The following is a 16,010-nucleotide window of genomic DNA, read 5'->3' as shown; positions in this document are numbered from 1 at the left end:
GGAAGCTGCTCCACATCAGTTGCATTCCCATCGATGCACAAGTTGCATTTATGCATATTGACATGAAAGAAATGGCCCGTTACCAGCGTAATGATGCTCCAATGATGGAGCCGGCGGTACTGGTTCAGGAGGTATGTGGGTCTGCACTCCTTCACATCGATCAGCTACTCGATAACTGACAGGCACGCAAGGCGCCCGATGCTGACTGGAATCGTCGGGGAAAAAAGGAACTTAACCCTTTTTGCCCTCTTGCCTCAACTGGCGGCACGTGCACCGCAGCAATGCAGCAATGAAAATGTAAATTTCCAAATCGATATGCAGCGGATGCCTTGACATCGGCTAATTCCGATAAGCGCAAACTTTACAGCGGAGATGCAATCCGATGGATGTGGCATATACGATGCATACATTCCCGATACGATCCATAGGATTGCAGGTGTAACAACTGTCGGTTGCGGCAAGTGGCTCGTAAATTGCACAGGACATCGAGGAACGCGCAGGACACTCGAGGTCTCTCAGGGGTGGACGAAAGGTCAAACTTACCTGTGTGCGTCCAATAAATTCGTGCTGCCGTTCCTGGTGCGGTTTGTTGTGTGACATTTTTATCTAATTGACAGCGTTTTTATTGCCCGGCAAAAAAAACGAAAAAGATCAGATACTTTGGGGCGTGCTACTAGTTATGCGACTGGGTGGCCGCGGAACTTCAAAGATACTCCAGGATACTCCTACAATTGGGTGAATTCTAGGTGAATTCATTGCATTATGATTTCCAGCGAATCATTAGGGATCAAGGGGCGGTTCTCAAGGGATCCGAGGACCACCGTGGGCGCCTCATTTCGCTGTGTCATCCTGGGATCTACAACTAAATTCTCTGCTCATGATCGAACCCACGGCCGTTTTAATTGCGAGGCGCTAAAATGTTAACCCAACTCTTAGTTAGTGTCTGCCACGCTTATTAGCCGGGGTGAAGGTCGGAGCCCAGGATGCAGTCAAGCGTGTCCTTGGACAACCGGCGCTATCTACCCTCTTCAAGGTCTCGGGGAAACAAGCGTATTAATTGGAGAATTTGCCAAGTTGTAATAAACAAGATTTTTCATTGCGATATTCCGCCCCCGACTTTGGGTTAGCATGTCGAATGACCCGAAGGCGGTGAATTTGTAAGGGTTTCCCTGGTCAGGCCAGGTCAGGTCAGGTAGTTGTATTGATTCAGATTAGATAAACTCATAAGAACCGCTCTGCCATTTGGTGCTGACAAATCGTTGAGGGATTTTTGCAAATTTCGCCTCACTTTGCGGTCGACTTTAATCCCGATTCGATTGTTTGGCCAAGTTCTGTTTGCATTTCCGCCCATAATCCTGTTCCGGTTCTGCCGGCCACCCTATAATCATCTTGTTAGCGGCTTTAGATGCCGCGATAGTCCGTTTTCTAGCGCCATTTTAAGCTCCGTTGAAAGTAAGGTAGAAAATGAGTAAGAGAGCTGGGCACAACTCACCACCAACTGCCATTGGCCATGCCATTCGGGCGGCACGTGCTGCCCTCAACGGGCAACTCGTTTACCTGGTCCCTACCTGCCCTTCGAGACCTTCGGGCCCCCGTAACCATCGTGGTGGGTTTGCGGGTATAAATAGGGCCGAAAGGACGAGAGACCAGTCAGAAACCCGCCAGCAACAGCAGCGTTCGTATCGTTTTACCACCAGCAACTAGCAACATCGCCGAATACAGCAGCAACATGTCGTCCAGTGAGATTTATCGCTACTACTACAAGACCTCCGAGGACTTGCAGGGCTTTAAGACAGCCGCCACCGCCGAGACGTACTTCAATCCCATGGCCGCCTACAATCCCGGCGTGACCCACTACCAGTTCAATGGCAACACCTTGGCCAGCAGCAGCAACTATCTGTCGGCCAATGGGTTCATCAGCTTCGAGCAGGCCAGTTCCGATGGCTGGATCACCTCCTCGCCGGCCAGCCACCGATCCGAGAGTCCCGAGTATGTGGATCTGAATGCCATGTACAATGGGGCCAACATGGTCCAGAATCAGCAATATGGAATGGTGATGGAGCAGGCCGTGGTTCCAGTAGCTCCTGCCGCTCCAGCAGTGGCTTCTCCTCCGGCCGTCGAGGTCATGGGCTCCTCCAATGTGGGCACTTGCAAGACGGTGCCAGCTCCAGTTGCTCCCAAGCCCAAGCGCAGCTATACCAAGAAGAATCAGACTGCCACCACCTCACCGATCTCATCTCAGGAGCCAGCTCAAGTCAATCTCTACACCGAGGAGTTCCAGAACTTTGACTTTGATAACTCCGCCCTGTTCGACGACAGCGTGGAAGATGATGATGACCTTATGCTCTTCAGCGGCGGCGAGGACTTTGAGGGCAACGATGGATCCTTCGATCTGGCCGATGGTGAGAATCAGGAGGGCTCTGCCGGAGGCTCGGGAAAGAAGAGGCGCGGCAAGCAGATTACGCCCGTGGTGAAGAGGAAGCGCCGCCTGGCGGCCAATGCCCGCGAACGTCGCCGGATGCAGAACCTCAACCAGGCCTTCGACCGACTCCGCCAGTACCTTCCCTGCCTGGGAAACGATCGCCAGCTGTCCAAGCACGAGACCCTCCAAATGGCCCAGACCTACATCTCCGCTCTCGGGGATCTGTTGCGCTAGTATCCCTACCATATAAACCATTCTCAGTTATTGTTGGAGCTTGCCAAATGTTGTACCTACACTGTATATATAGCCAGGAGCCCAGTAGTGAATTACCGACTAAGTATTATGCTGTTTATTGTTTAGTTAATTAGCCTAAATGGAAGACAATGATTAAGACTAAGGAAGACAAAATAAAAGCACTATTCATAAATTTACATGTTTTTGGCCTATTTTATTATTTGGACTCTCTTGCAGCATTTTATTTACAGAGATTGGAAACCCATGGTAAAAAACTCATCGCCTTTTTAATTTATGTTTAAATTGACAGAAAATAAATAACAAATTTTTTTTTAATCAACACATGCATTTACTTGAACCGTAATTTATTTTTCTTTTATTAAATAATGCCATGGTCAAAAATCTGTTCACTATCAAATGTATTATGTTCTTTGAAAAATTACAGATAAGAACTAACATGTATTTCACATTTTAAAGTTATATAGTTCTTTGTAATGGAGTCCTTTTAAATGCATTTAACATTTGGGATAACTATTTTTGTAATATTGAACTGTAATCAGTGTAGGGACATTTCCTTTTTAAAAATTTTAAAGTTAACTTAAATTTTGTTTAACTTTTATTCTAGTCTTGAAATTAAATAAGCCTGTTAAATAAGCCATCCAAATCTTTTTACCTCCGAACTGCTCTGCTTCCCTTAACCCTCGACATCCACACTTATCGGCGGGGCATCAATTCTCACACAGTTTTTCGAGGGTTTAGCGTCTCGCGCCCAGTGAATTGGACTTTATTATATGGGGGAAGGTGATCGATTTGGCGCTTCGCGATCAATTTGTAGACAGTTCGACAAAATTAGGGCCTGCTCCTCGGGCTGGCCAAAACAAATACGATCCCCGGCGATCCCCAGAGCAGTATTGTGCCAATGCCAATAATTACACGGCACGGCGCGCCGGAGTGTAGCTGCCAAATTAAGTTAAGTGTTGGGCTGATCTGCTTTCAGCAGTCGCAGGTCGCATGCAATGTCCGTCCCTGTCCCAAAAACCTTTTCAACTTTTCGTCCGAGTCCAAGTCCGAGTCGAGTCCCGAAAATCAAGCGCCACTCACAAATCGTTTAAGGCGAAGTTCGATCCTCGATCGTTGTTGGCGGATAACCTCAGCGGCTTAAGACCTTAAGCCGAAACTTACACTCAGAGAAAAGATAGTATCTTGCGAAGGAAAGCTTTATAAAAATGTTCAGGTGGTTTTTTGGAAGTTTTGAATTTCTTTTTTATTTTGAGTTTGGAGCGCCACTATTTTATAAAATTTTTAAGACCCTTAAGTTATCTTAAAATATATGATATAAGTCCTTTAATTTTAATAAAGTAGTACAAATATATAGAATATTTTCAGATATGACAATAATGAAATACTAAACAACTGTTTTGTAAAATACTTTTGATCCTTTAAGGAAATTTTAATACCAAACAAAAATGTTTAAATGTTTTTGGAAAATATTTTGATAAGGTAAGAAATATAGAAAAAATATTTTCTTAAATATGGGTGGTTCTTTTAAACTCCAAAAAGTTATAATGGGAATATCTAAGGATTTCCTTTAACTGTTCATTTACTAAAATTGGATTGTATTTTGATCAATACCCCCTATTAAAAGGTATATCTCTAAAAGCTCGGCATACATTTTTGGATTTTAAGGACAGTATGATAGTTCTGATGATGATTTTCGGCAGTGCAGCCTTTCATTCAGCAGAAAGCGGAGTAGATCCCCGGCCCAGTCAGTCAGTCAATCATTCGGAAGATTCGAAGCCAATTTGTTGATAGCGACAGCGCCTGTTGACTGCTGACGATCGACTCCCGCATGGGAATTGGAGCGCTTGGATCGGGATCAGGATCGGAGGCGGGGGGCGTGGCAGCGACCGGATTTCGTGGGCAGTTTCTGTTTGTTTTATAAAATCATTTTGCAGGCGTCGCCGCAAAAGCTTTCGGGGATTTCGGGGCTCATAATCAAAAGGAAATTCACATAATTAGTTACGCGGCATCGACAGGGCTTCGTTAAATTGTTAATGACTTAATTTAGTGGTCGCGGTAGGTGCGGGAGTATCTTTTTCTCAGTTTTGTTTTTTTTTTGTTGCGATTCAGGCAATTATATGTGTATACGAGGTACAAAAGCGATATCCTGCCGATATCCCTGGAGTGTCGCTCTTGTTAGCGACAATTTACGGCTTTGAACGCTTCCGCACAAAGCGCTGCCGTCAATTTGTCAATTACACAAATTGTTCGGATCGGATTGGGTTCGAATTCGTATGCCCCGAACACCAAAAAGGGTGAGAGAGTCGGGATCTCAGGGGTCTCTTCCTGTGGATATCCCTCGTTATTCCCGGGGAGCAGCTACCATGCCACCTGCATGCAGCTGCACAGATTCGGACTTGGATGCGAATTCAGATTCAGCTTCCAAAAGTGCAACTGCCTGCCAATACAATTAGTTAGAATTCATGAATGGACCCCAGTCGAGTTCTGGTTTCCAGCTTTCGGCTTTCGGCTTTTGGCCTTTTGGCTTTTGGCAATGCCGCCGACACAGCAGCAACATCGAAAACAGGAGGAGCAACATCGGCAACATCGGCAGCAACTTGCATGTCTTTGTCAATTTATAGACAGCTTGCCTGAGCATTATTAACACGTATTATTATGCATTCGATGTCCGTTCTGGGGGCTGCATATTTTGTGGGTTTTTCTTGTTTTTTTTTTTTTGCAGACAGGGGAGAACGAATGCCTCGAAATTTGTCATGTCGATAATTGGCGAGGTTTATTTTGAGGTTTCTGAGGTTGCTTGTTTTTTGTATCCGCAGCTTAAGCAGTTAGTTGCTGCATCTGCATTTGCATCTGCATCTACATCTGCGTTAAATAACTTAATGAGCTTTAACACCATCAATTTGTCACTTCTTGTTAGTGTCGCCATGGGGCAGGATCTGAATGGGCTATACGTTTTCGATCGCTTCGGTTTTTGGGGCTCGAGTTCATGGATTGCCAGTTGAATTGGTCTTTAAGGCTCTTTTGTGGTCCTTAGGAAATGGACTCGTTAAGTGCAGATCAAAGCGGTCCTAAGTGAAGTTCAAGGACTTGAAAACCAATCCGAAATTGGCATTGTAAACTTTGAAATACATTATATTTTTAAGGTAACAGGTTGCCCTAGTAAACCATATTGTATATTCTGTAAGATTCAATTACCCTCTGTACACTTTACCATTGCGGTTTTGGTATGTTTTGAAATAATTATTACACTATTTCTTTTTTAATGTTTTTCTTTCAATTGAAAAGATTTTCTCATGCCTTTTTGGGCACAATTTCCCTCATTTTCGAGAGGTCTAACCACAAGCATCACTTTGTATCTTTGTATCCTATTCTCAAGTGCAGTTTCCGTTTCCGCCGATTTGTTTTGGCATTGTTGTGTGAACATTTTGCGCTGATCCTTTAATTGTTGCGCAACCTTTGCCAGCGAAATTGCAGGAATTCAGGTCGGCCAGCCAAGATAACCCAAGGATTCGGTGATTAATGCCAGACCTTTCTCCCAAGTCGCGTGTGCAGCGAAATTATTGGGTATTCGTAGATGGAGAGTGTGTGTGTGTGGGCATCGGCATCCGATTGGTTTGGGCCATACTCAAAGTCCGGGCCAAATGAATGCAATTATTAAGTCATAAAACGGACAGCGTAAAATGCCAAAGTCTGTAATTAGCGACACCAAATCACGCCAGCCACGCCCCCTTCTTCCTTATCCTTTCCCAGCCCATTATCGGACATTGTGTGAGGTCCGCGGGGATAGGAGAAAGGAGAAAGATTACCTGGCCAAATGGAAAGGAAGGACTCTATTAAAGGTCACCGTTTGTTTAGGGAAGTTTTGGCCCACAAGAGCGGCAATTAGTCAAACGATTCGCAACGCATCTACCATCAATCAACGGCGAGCCCAGAGCTCCGATTACCGATCCTGATCATCATTATCATCCTTGTCCTTGTCCTCCTCATCGGGAGCAGTAACAAACTTAACCGTTACCCATTTGACAAATAATTCGCACGGCCAACGGTTCAAAAATCTCTGGGTAACTCAATTAGCCACACAGACGATCGGCACGGCACACTTGAGTGATTTTCGGTTTCCAGAGACAAGACCCGAGAGCCAAGACCCCAGACCCCTGAGCCCAGAGCCCAGATCCCAGACCCACCAAGTAGGTGGGCATCCCATTCCAGATACCTACATAATTTGGATGGCATCCCAAAAAGCCAAAGTTCTCAGTATCTCACGCTGCAGCCAACGGTGATCGAAGATCGACAGTGAAAGTGCATCAAGAAATCAAAGTCGTTCTGGATTTTTTGACAATTTTTTGGCGAGGCATCAAATTAACACAAGGCAAAAACCTTAAGATGCTACCAAGACGAGGCGCAGAGCAAACAAAAAAGCTTCAAGGGATTTTAAAGGGACTACGAAGTTGATATGCCCTACAATAAACAGTTTATTTAGACAGACATTTATCTTAGATCGTTCTTAAGGTAGAGTATTCCGTATTAGAAAACGAATAACTTATATTATTTATATAATAATAGATCCCAACGTATTATTATATTATAGGTTTATTGCAATTTCTTTAGAAATTCTTTAACTTTTATCTCAGAATAACTCCAAGGAAGAGTACCCAATATGTTGGCTACCAAAAATCTTTTTCGCAGCATTTTTAACTGAAATTGCCACACGCAAGCCATCGCTTTGTCACGTTAAGAGGAGAGACTGAAGATTTGGTCTGGTCTGGTGATTCGTGGTCCGGGGCCTGTAATTTTGTATTGACATTGGGTCATTTGATACAGTTTTCCAGCTCATTTGCTTGTAATTGGGCACCGAAGTCTCGCCCAGACTCCGCTTGGAATCTTCGGAGACTCTCTTCTGCTCACCCCCTAGCCCAAAGAGCCTGTGCGTCGGGTTGACGACTTTTCAAATTATCAGTAATATTGTGGAACTTGTATATTTATTAATCGGGATTTCGTGTGAAAAATGCGTCCAGGGTGCGTTCATACATTGTGCTTGAGCTCGGCTCAGCAGACAGCAACAAGAACCACATTTTCGGCAGGACCCCTCAATTTAATGTCAACGACGTCGGTGGCGTTGGCATCACTTCGTCTCTTGGCCAACTCCTTTGGGCTTTTTTCTTATAAACAGTGGCTTTGCCACCTGCATTGACTGGCCTCCGACTCTGCGAGTTTTTGATTTTTTTTGGGGACTGTCGCGACCTGGAGTGAGTGTGAACTTAATCCCTTGGCCCCAATTATTCAAGTAATTAAGTATTAATGTGCGAAATTTTATCACCTGCGGCCAGGGGTGCGATGGCTTTGAGCTGGACAAGCCGTGATTTTCCAGCCGATTTGTGTTTAAACGGTCGTGAAAGTGGGGCTTCTTGAACCCGATATCGGGAATAAGCTCAGCTTAGGAAAAAAACCAGATTTTACTTTGAGCCTACTTTTGGAGAACTTATTCAGTAGTTAACTGTATAAGTTTCTGTTTTAAGCATTTTAAGTTGTATTATCAAAAACGTTACACAAGTTAAATAAGTTAATAACATTACCCAATCTTTCTGTTTCCAACCCACAACGAAATCAAAACTACTCTCTTTCCTAAATAGCCTTAACAAATATCTCCTAGGAACAACCATAACTTTGAGTGATTGCCTATAAAAACCGACTGATCAAGAGATGCCGCTACAGGTCGCGAAGATCTAAAGAATCGGGCCTTGTCCGAGTGCAATTAGCAGATATAATCCGTGTGATTATACCCAACTAAAATGTCAATAACAATAAATTCCTGGCAGCTAAGCGCCGACAAAACTGGCGATCAAGATAGCGATGTGATCAGCTCATAACTGTCAGGAGGGAATCAATTGAATTGCCCAGAGGTCCAGACCAGGCCAGCCCAACCAAAAAGAGGGATAAAGGAATCCAAACTGGCGATGGCAAGGATTCTCCGAGGACCCCACAGGACTCGCTTCGCATAATATTTTAGAGGCGTGTTCCGCCTGTCAACATTTTATGTTGGTGGTCAGAGAGTCAAATTGTGGTCGCAACTGACACAGCAGCCCAAGAAGGAAAAACCCCTTGGATGCTGAGAACCGCGCGGGTGTTCCCAGGACAGGTCCTTGAGCGCACAATGGAACAATGGCGAGTCCTTTGTGAAACAAAGGCCCCTACTTACAACACATTATGACACGAAATCGAAAACGAAAACGAAAACTACTCGAAATGCCAATGGGCATTTTATGGCCCTCCATCGTCCTGATTCATTGCTATTGCTCTATTTCTGGGGCTCCTGGCGAGCAGCGGCATGTCCTTGCGACTCCTTTTGATGCATTGAATTTGCGTGAACCACAACTAATTTTATTGCTTAATTTTTTTGTATGCCAGTGGCTTTGCGGCGATTTGTCTAATTGAATTGCGCGATCTGTAAAATTATACATTTGTCTCCGCGGCCAAGTTCATTATTTATTTCTGTATTCTGTATACCGACCCCTCGATTTTGGGGGTTTAATTTAAATTACCCTTTTTGTTTTCGTTGCCTTTGATTTGGTTTTGTTTATGGTCGTTTGGTAAACGATTTGGAGATTTTATACGCCTGGCGGGTGTATAATTTGCCCATACATACAAGCGATTTATTATAAAGGATCCATTAGGACAATTTGATATATATTTGTATGCCATTCAAAAAACAAAAATAAGAGCGTAAAATTAGTTCACTAAAGTTTGGAATGTTTGGTGATTTAAAAAAAAAACAAAATAACTAAAAAAGTTATAATATTTCTTGTAGTATTTTTTTTTTTAGCGTTGAGATAAAGCATATTTAAATTATGATTTGAAATTCAATATAATACTAATTCTCTTTATATGATATATCGTTATTGTGTTCCTCAACCCTTAAGAGGGTTAGATTTTTCTATGATCTTTGTAGACGACCCAATTATTGTGGCGGGCATTTTTAGAAGTTGGCCAGCTGACGCTCCGATGTTTTGGCCTGATCCTGAGGCACACGTGTTCATTTGGCAGGCATGCGCGCGATTTCGGGGATCAATTTGGATTTGTAAGCCGAGCCCCGAATGTCTGTGCATCCTTGTCGGCCTCACACCTTCCCCAATACCATTTTACCAATGCCCAATACGCAATGCCCATTACTCTCTTTCCATTCCCCAGGAGCAACCCTTTCCAGTTAGGTTTTTTTTTAATTTTTGGGGCTCCCTGGCCGAGTCCTTAAAGCCGCTTATCCTGCTGTTGCTGTTCGGGTTCGACTGTCTTCCCCGCTCTTCCTGCACTCGTGCTCCGATCGGAAGTCAACAGTAACTGTTGGTCGAGTGCTCCTGCTTCCTTGAAATTGTCTGCCAGGTCGGAGTGGAGAAAGACCCAACCGTAAACGAAACAGCTACAAAAAGTATAAATTCAAACGAGAGGTAAAACGGTCCAGGCACTGAAAAAAATAGGGTAATCACTGGAATAATAAAAAAAACAAAAGCGCAATTTAAAAAAAAACTTAAGGGATTACGCGTTTTAATAGAGTTAATATAGTAAACTGGTACTGGTCAAATTACCTAGTTCGTAGATCTGGACTTTCTAAAAAAAAAAATGGGAAACATTTTGAATACAGATATCTGGGGTACTATATAAGATTTACCATAAAATTTGACTTTCCGCTAGCAGTTACTAGCAGTAAGCACCATCTCATAGGGTTAGGAACTTTTAATCCTTATGCTGTTAGGGTTGGTTGAGATTGTATTGAATGTGTTATTTCTTAAATTATTTGGTTCCTTATTCTATAATTCCTGATGAAAAATGTTTTTTTTAGAATGTTTTAAATTATTTCGATTTCATTTCTAATCGAGGGCTCGTTTCTAACCAGCTTCGAACATTTTTTCTGAGTGATGGAGCGAAGGAGCGTGGGCAACCCAATTTCCGAAGTCAAAAGTGGCACCAGATGACGGCGTGCGCCGTTCGTTTGTTCTAGAAGGAGACGGGGCGAGAGGTCCTTCGGGAGGAGGATCGGCAGAAGATGGCATATGTTGCGCCCTGGCTCTATCTCGCTTTGGCCAATGCCCCGGGACGGATCCTTTTCGCTGGCTTTCACTCGCACGCCACGCGGCTCGTCCTGCGAAGACTATAACGATTATTCCTTATTGTGAGCCCAAAACGCGCCAGTTGGTCGCTGGCGGAAACCTCGATCCTCAAGTATATGGTATATGGGAGTAGTCAACTGCTAGATATCCCGGAGGCTAGGGCTGAATCGCTCTTGGTTTTCGGCCGACAGAAGGTCTAGTTACAGTTACCCGAAAGTTCGGCAGTAGCACTCAGGAGCCCACGCTATTAAAGCCGCATCAATCAAAATTAAAGACAATCCGGCAGCGATTTTTAAACGCCATCTAGGCACGTAAGCCGAGTTCCAAAGACGCCGACTCTTTGATATATTTGCAGATCCTCCGACAGAATAGCTTGTGCCAATATGTCTCAAGGTAAAGGCCATTAAATTCAAATTACACTTTAATGGATGCCTACAAATCGCCAAATATCCCCGAATTTGTCTATATTGTGGAGGCTCATTATAAATTAATTAGCTAGCAAGTAATTATTAATAACATCAATGTATGTCGAAAATCGACTATGAGTTCTAAATTCTTAAATAAAGTGCTGCATGAAATGGTGTTGATAGTTTTGCTTATTTTGTTTTCCAATATAAAAAATTTTTAGCTGCTTTTCAGAATTCAAATGAAACTAAAGTGATGTCATTATTTGTAAATATGTAACTCTTATCAAGCTCACTTCACTTTTTATCAAACGGAAATGGCTAATTCGACTTCAGATTCCTTAGGTAAATAATAAATTCTTGAAGGTATATATTTGCAGTAAATGAAGCTTTATTATCGATCGCAAGCAAACTGACAATTTTGTTTTTGACAAGGCTTTTCAAAGACAGTTATTACATGAATTGCTGGTTAATCAATAATGGTCTGTCCCATACGATCAGTGAAAAAGGACTTAAGTGCATTAAGTGCAACCTCTTGCACTTTTCGGTCCTTTAAGATAAGCCCTGCGATCGCAGGAGGGCCGACATCTCTGATCCTAGATATAGCACTGATCACATGCTTCTTTAGTTCTTCTCGCTGACTTTTCGATAAGTCATTTTGAATAACCTCACCCAATGACTTAAATTTTCCTGGAATTAAACGACTGTTAAGAATAGTGTTCACCGTAGCGCCTGAGAATCTTGCCTTTTGTAAGTCCGTAGCCTGCAAGTCCACCTACTGTCCCACCCACAGCAATGCCCGGGGGACCCATTAGCATCCCCCCGACTAGGGCACCGGCAGCACAAACGGCTGCTCCTTTGCCCGACTCCTTGACGGTCACCTGAATATTGTCTTCATCGGCTAGTATGGCCAAAGCGTTAAGTATATCCTGGGTAATTGCAGCCATACTTATTAGTTATTTGCAAAAATTTTAGTCTTTAAAGGTTCAGAGCTATCCAGCAACTGAATGGGATTTCGCAATACAGGTTCCTTATCAGTTTAATGAAAGTAAATTATTCACTGTGGAGGAGAGTTACTCGATAGAAATCAAGTTTTCTCTATTATTTTGGCTATCGATCTATCAATGTTAAGTCTCGCACACATAGACCGAAAGCTTTCTTTCGGTCTATGTGTGCGAGACTTTCATTTAATCACTGGGTCTAGGTACACAGTTGAAGATTTCTACAAATTAATTTGATTTTTTTAGCCGCAATCCGTAGTGCGTTACTTTCGGATCTCGGTTTCCAATAGGCAAGAGTCGCGCGCTCACCGTCACCAAAATCCGTCAGATGTCTGAAGGTGCTCAACAGATGTTGGAGTAGGCGGAATTTGTGCAGCTACAACACCGAGGCGATCAACATCGGGCAGCAACTGTTACAAGCAGTAAAAATAAGATAAAATTCAGACTCTTAGAGAAATTGCAGCAAGAGTCGTAGACATTTTCGTTGCTGCACCGTAAGCAATGAGAGAGAAGCAAGAGGCGATGAGATCTTCATAGGTATTCCACAGATTCTCAAACCGAAATTCCGCTCAGTGTGCCGAAGGCAGGTCAAAATAATTTGGCTTACTGCGGAAGCGAGAGGAACAGGGAAATAACTGGCCGATCTCGGTCTCCGTCCCTATCCTATCTCTTTCTAGGGCCAGCTGTCGCCCATTTGGATCCGTATGCCGCCATATACTTGTATTATATCGTGTGGCTGCCACGTGTCGTGGGCAAGTCCATTGGGCAATTGGTCAACTCGGCCGAACAATGGCCAATTAGTATGCATGCGACTTTGAAAAGTGAACTTGCGATTAGCCACAAAGTTGCCCGAAATTTGCAAATACAGTGGAGCCTCCCTAGCAAACATGTGGCATTAGCATAAGGATATTAAACTTGTTTTCATATTATATTTATATGTTCTGTAATTTTAAACAAAATTTAAATTTGATGAAAAATGTTTTATTGACTAAGAGTCTACATACAGGAAGATTTAAAATTTAATTTGAAATTAAAAGTAAATTAATATGATATTTATAAACCTCTCTAAGAGATTTTCGTTCATATCTTAAAAAAAAACTGGACTCTGAATAATTTCTTTTTAAAAATTAAAAGTCTACACTCATATTTGAACTTTAATTTACAACAAAAATAATGTAATATAATGATTTTATAAATCCATGAAAGATGTTCATTGTAGAGAGGTTCCACTGTGCCTACGAATATGCAGATAGCTGCACCAGATCGGCTGCAGCAGCTGTAAAATCAATCAAAAACTTGTCAAATAAATGTCATGCATAAGCAATAAGTGAACAGGATGTGGCGAGTCCTCGGCCCCTGTCATCTTGTGGGTGCATAAATTTGCCATTGGCTGCATTTGCCTGGACTCTCTGCAGGACTACGGCTCACAGGAAGGGTTCACTGTTGCTGGCACTGATCCTGCTCTTCGTGCAGATAGTCGCCAACCTGCTGGACCACAGTGGCACAGCACCGCTGTGCCTGCTCCACTTGATCCTCGGTCGTCTGATGGGTTTGCACCAGGAGCAGGGAGGCATTGTGCAGAGACTGGGCCATTCCCTTGTTGATCTCCGCCATGGCGTTGATGAAGCAAACACTTCCACCCGCCGAGGCCACGGGGTTGAGTGGGGAAGTGCCCAACATCTGGCACTTGGCTGGCAACTGGGCCATCTCCTGCACTAGCTCCTGGACTCTCTCCAGGGCCAGCTGTCCCTCCAGGCGGAAGTTCTCCAGGAGATCTCCCAAACCGCCCATGCAACCACCCACTTGATGGGTCACATTGTCGTTAAGATCATCCAAACTCCAGGCCACATTGCAGTCGGGATTGGCCACCAATATCTGGTTGGTCTCGAAGATCACGTCACTTAATTGGGCCAATGCATTGGCGGTGAGGACCTCGATGTTCCCGGCGATATCCTGCTGAGTCCGGTTTATTTTGCCCTCTAACTGAGCGGTGGTTTCGTCGCTGACATCTACAGCAATCTCCGCCAGGTTGTCCACCACCATGGAGACGGGTCCGTAGTTTGTGGTATCTGTCTCCACTCGGATCACCTGGCAGTTCTGCAAGGATGAGAGACTGCATTCGAAAAAGATCTTTGCATTCCAATGGCAATACTCACTGCCAAAGTTAGGAAAAGCAGTCCAAATACTCCAATGGTTTGACTCATCATGTTTGTGTTGTATTTTCTAGTGCGACTGGCCCTCCGATAGTCTTGGTATATATAGTCAAAAGATTTAGAAAGTGTCGCGATAAGAGATTGCCTCCTAAAAATCACACTACCAAACATAAATTCCCCATTAACCTAATGAAACCCATTGCACGTATAAATTTTACGACGATACTTTGATACACTACCAAAATTTAATTGTTTGCTTTTCAAATAGAAGTTCCAAGCTGAATTTATCCATAAAGTTCTGCAAGTTGTAATGTTCATGTTTTTTAACCTTGTAATAATATTGTCAATATATCTATCTCTATTTCGTCGCATAGCAGATCATTTGGTTCCCTGTAATTGCAACACGATCGATGACTAACTTGGTATTTATATTAGAGATAGATACTCGGAGTCTACCTTGTGATAAGGGTCTTCCCATAAACATTAAAACACATATTGCCCATTTGTTTAATGCCAATTTTTCGCAGCAGAAAATATGTTATGTTTAGAATTGGGCGTCCCTTTTGTACTCTTTAATTTTTACTAACTAAAAAAAACATTTGTATTGGCAAACTTATTCTTAGCTGAAATATTTACAAGAATATTTTATAATTTTTTTTAATAGTAATATATTTATTTAATTATTAAATTGTTCTTAAGTATATTTTAAAAATTTACGAAGTATGCAAACTGTTTTATGTAGCTATCATACTCGTTGCTTTAATGATCTATAAATAAACGGCAGATTCGTGAAAGGTATCAGATAGAAATATTTTTGGCAATCAATTTTATTTAGTTTCAAGATGAAAATAGAACGCGTGACATGGCTGTTACTGCTGTCGCTCCTTTGCGTAAAATATAGCTTTGATATATGTTAAAAATATTTAATAAAACTCCGATTTTACAGGTGCGTGGGCAAAACCGAAGAATTTGGGGTCAGAACGGACCGCTCTATGAGTCTACAAAGCAGCTGATAGCAAGTCAAAGCTCCAATGCCGTCAGGATCTGGAACGACACTCAACAGGCGATCTACGAGAGATCCGAGCGACTGCAGGTGGCCAAGGACACTTTGGATGATCAGCAGCGAGAGGTCAGTGACCGCTTGGAGGAATTCTTCGGGAGTCAGTACAGCGCCGAGTGGCGTTCCTGCTTCAAGAAGTACGAAGTACAGGTGGCCCACTTCAATCGGGAGCTGGTGGACAAGTACAGCATCTGCAGCAATTCCCTGGAACACATCATGGACCATTTCCAGCAGGAAATCGTGCTCGAAGTCGAGTTCCTTCGAAGTGCTTCTCTAGAGATTGCCAAGTTGTCGAATACCTGCCGCACTTGGCAACTGAAGCAGTCCGGTTTTAATCACGCCGGAATCTTGTCCTGCACTATTTCCGGAATTGGGAGGATCAATCAACGGATGACCGGCTGCCTGGAGCTTTGCGAAGACATCCTGCTGGAGATGTCCATGGAGGATCTGGACACACCAAGTTGCCTTTTCTACCACAATCTTAAGATGCAGTTCGATGAGGTCTTTGCTGAGATTGAGCAGTGTGCGATGAACTAAGAGACGGAAATAAAGTGAAATGCAATAGGTTTTACCTAATATTCCCCATTCTTCTAAGTTAGATAGACCATTCATTAAA

At 43.1% G+C, this 16,010-nt stretch overlaps 4 protein-coding genes across 4 annotated transcripts; 2 read left to right on the top strand and 2 right to left on the bottom strand.

The window, feature by feature from the left end:
- Positions 1 to 1,666: 1,666 nt before the first annotated feature.
- On the top strand, positions 1,667 to 2,853 carry ato (atonal). The gene has a single exon (XM_017069545.4). It carries the CDS (start codon positions 1,730 to 1,732, stop codon positions 2,654 to 2,656), a length of 927 nt encoding a protein of 308 aa, XP_016925034.4. The 5' UTR covers positions 1,667 to 1,729; the 3' UTR covers positions 2,657 to 2,853.
- An 8,745-nt stretch (positions 2,854 to 11,598) lies between these two features.
- Nazo (nazo) lies at positions 11,599 to 12,191 on the bottom strand. The gene is made up of 2 exons (XM_017069523.4): positions 11,926 to 12,191; positions 11,599 to 11,870 (listed from the first exon to the last, which is right to left on the bottom strand). The coding sequence occupies exons 1-2, from the start codon at positions 12,125 to 12,127 to the stop codon at positions 11,650 to 11,652; spliced, it is 423 nt and encodes a 140-aa protein (XP_016925012.4). The 5' UTR covers positions 12,128 to 12,191; the 3' UTR covers positions 11,599 to 11,649.
- Positions 12,192 to 13,360: 1,169 nt separating this feature from the next.
- Positions 13,361 to 14,427, bottom strand: LOC108006469 (uncharacterized). The gene is made up of 2 exons (XM_036817252.3): positions 14,338 to 14,427; positions 13,361 to 14,278 (listed from the first exon to the last, which is right to left on the bottom strand). The coding sequence occupies exons 1-2, from the start codon at positions 14,386 to 14,388 to the stop codon at positions 13,619 to 13,621; spliced, it is 711 nt and encodes a 236-aa protein (XP_036673147.3). The 5' UTR covers positions 14,389 to 14,427; the 3' UTR covers positions 13,361 to 13,618.
- A 749-nt stretch (positions 14,428 to 15,176) lies between these two features.
- On the top strand, positions 15,177 to 15,970 carry LOC108006103 (uncharacterized). The gene is made up of 2 exons (XM_017069547.4): positions 15,177 to 15,224; positions 15,281 to 15,970. The coding sequence occupies exons 1-2, from the start codon at positions 15,177 to 15,179 to the stop codon at positions 15,929 to 15,931; spliced, it is 699 nt and encodes a 232-aa protein (XP_016925036.4). The 3' UTR covers positions 15,932 to 15,970.
- The last annotated feature ends 40 nt before the right edge of the window (positions 15,971 to 16,010 follow it).

Source organism: Drosophila suzukii, chromosome 3 (genome assembly GCF_043229965.1).
Source record: "Drosophila suzukii chromosome 3, CBGP_Dsuzu_IsoJpt1.0, whole genome shotgun sequence".
Taxonomy (NCBI): Eukaryota; Metazoa; Arthropoda; class Insecta; order Diptera; family Drosophilidae; genus Drosophila; species Drosophila suzukii.
Note: the sequence above shows the minus strand (reverse complement) of the source record. Positions and strands in the feature narration are given on the sequence as shown.

Coding starts and splice junctions, on each gene's coding strand:
- Nazo (XM_017069523.4), bottom strand. CDS start 12,127: ATGGCTGCAATTACCCAGGATATACTTAACGCTTTGGCCATACTAGCC. Junction 11,871..11,925: donor AGGCTACGGACTTACAAAAG/GCAAGATTCTCA, acceptor GTTTAATTCCAG/GAAAATTTAAGTCATTGGGT.
- LOC108006469 (XM_036817252.3), bottom strand. CDS start 14,388: ATGATGAGTCAAACCATTGGAGTATTTGGACTGCTTTTCCTAACTTTG. Junction 14,279..14,337: donor TGCTTTTCCTAACTTTGGCA/GTGAGTATTGCC, acceptor TCATCCTTGCAG/AACTGCCAGGTGATCCGAGT.
- ato (XM_017069545.4), top strand. CDS start 1,730: ATGTCGTCCAGTGAGATTTATCGCTACTACTACAAGACCTCCGAGGAC.
- LOC108006103 (XM_017069547.4), top strand. CDS start 15,177: ATGAAAATAGAACGCGTGACATGGCTGTTACTGCTGTCGCTCCTTTGC. Junction 15,225..15,280: donor TACTGCTGTCGCTCCTTTGC/GTAAAATATAGC, acceptor CCGATTTTACAG/GTGCGTGGGCAAAACCGAAG.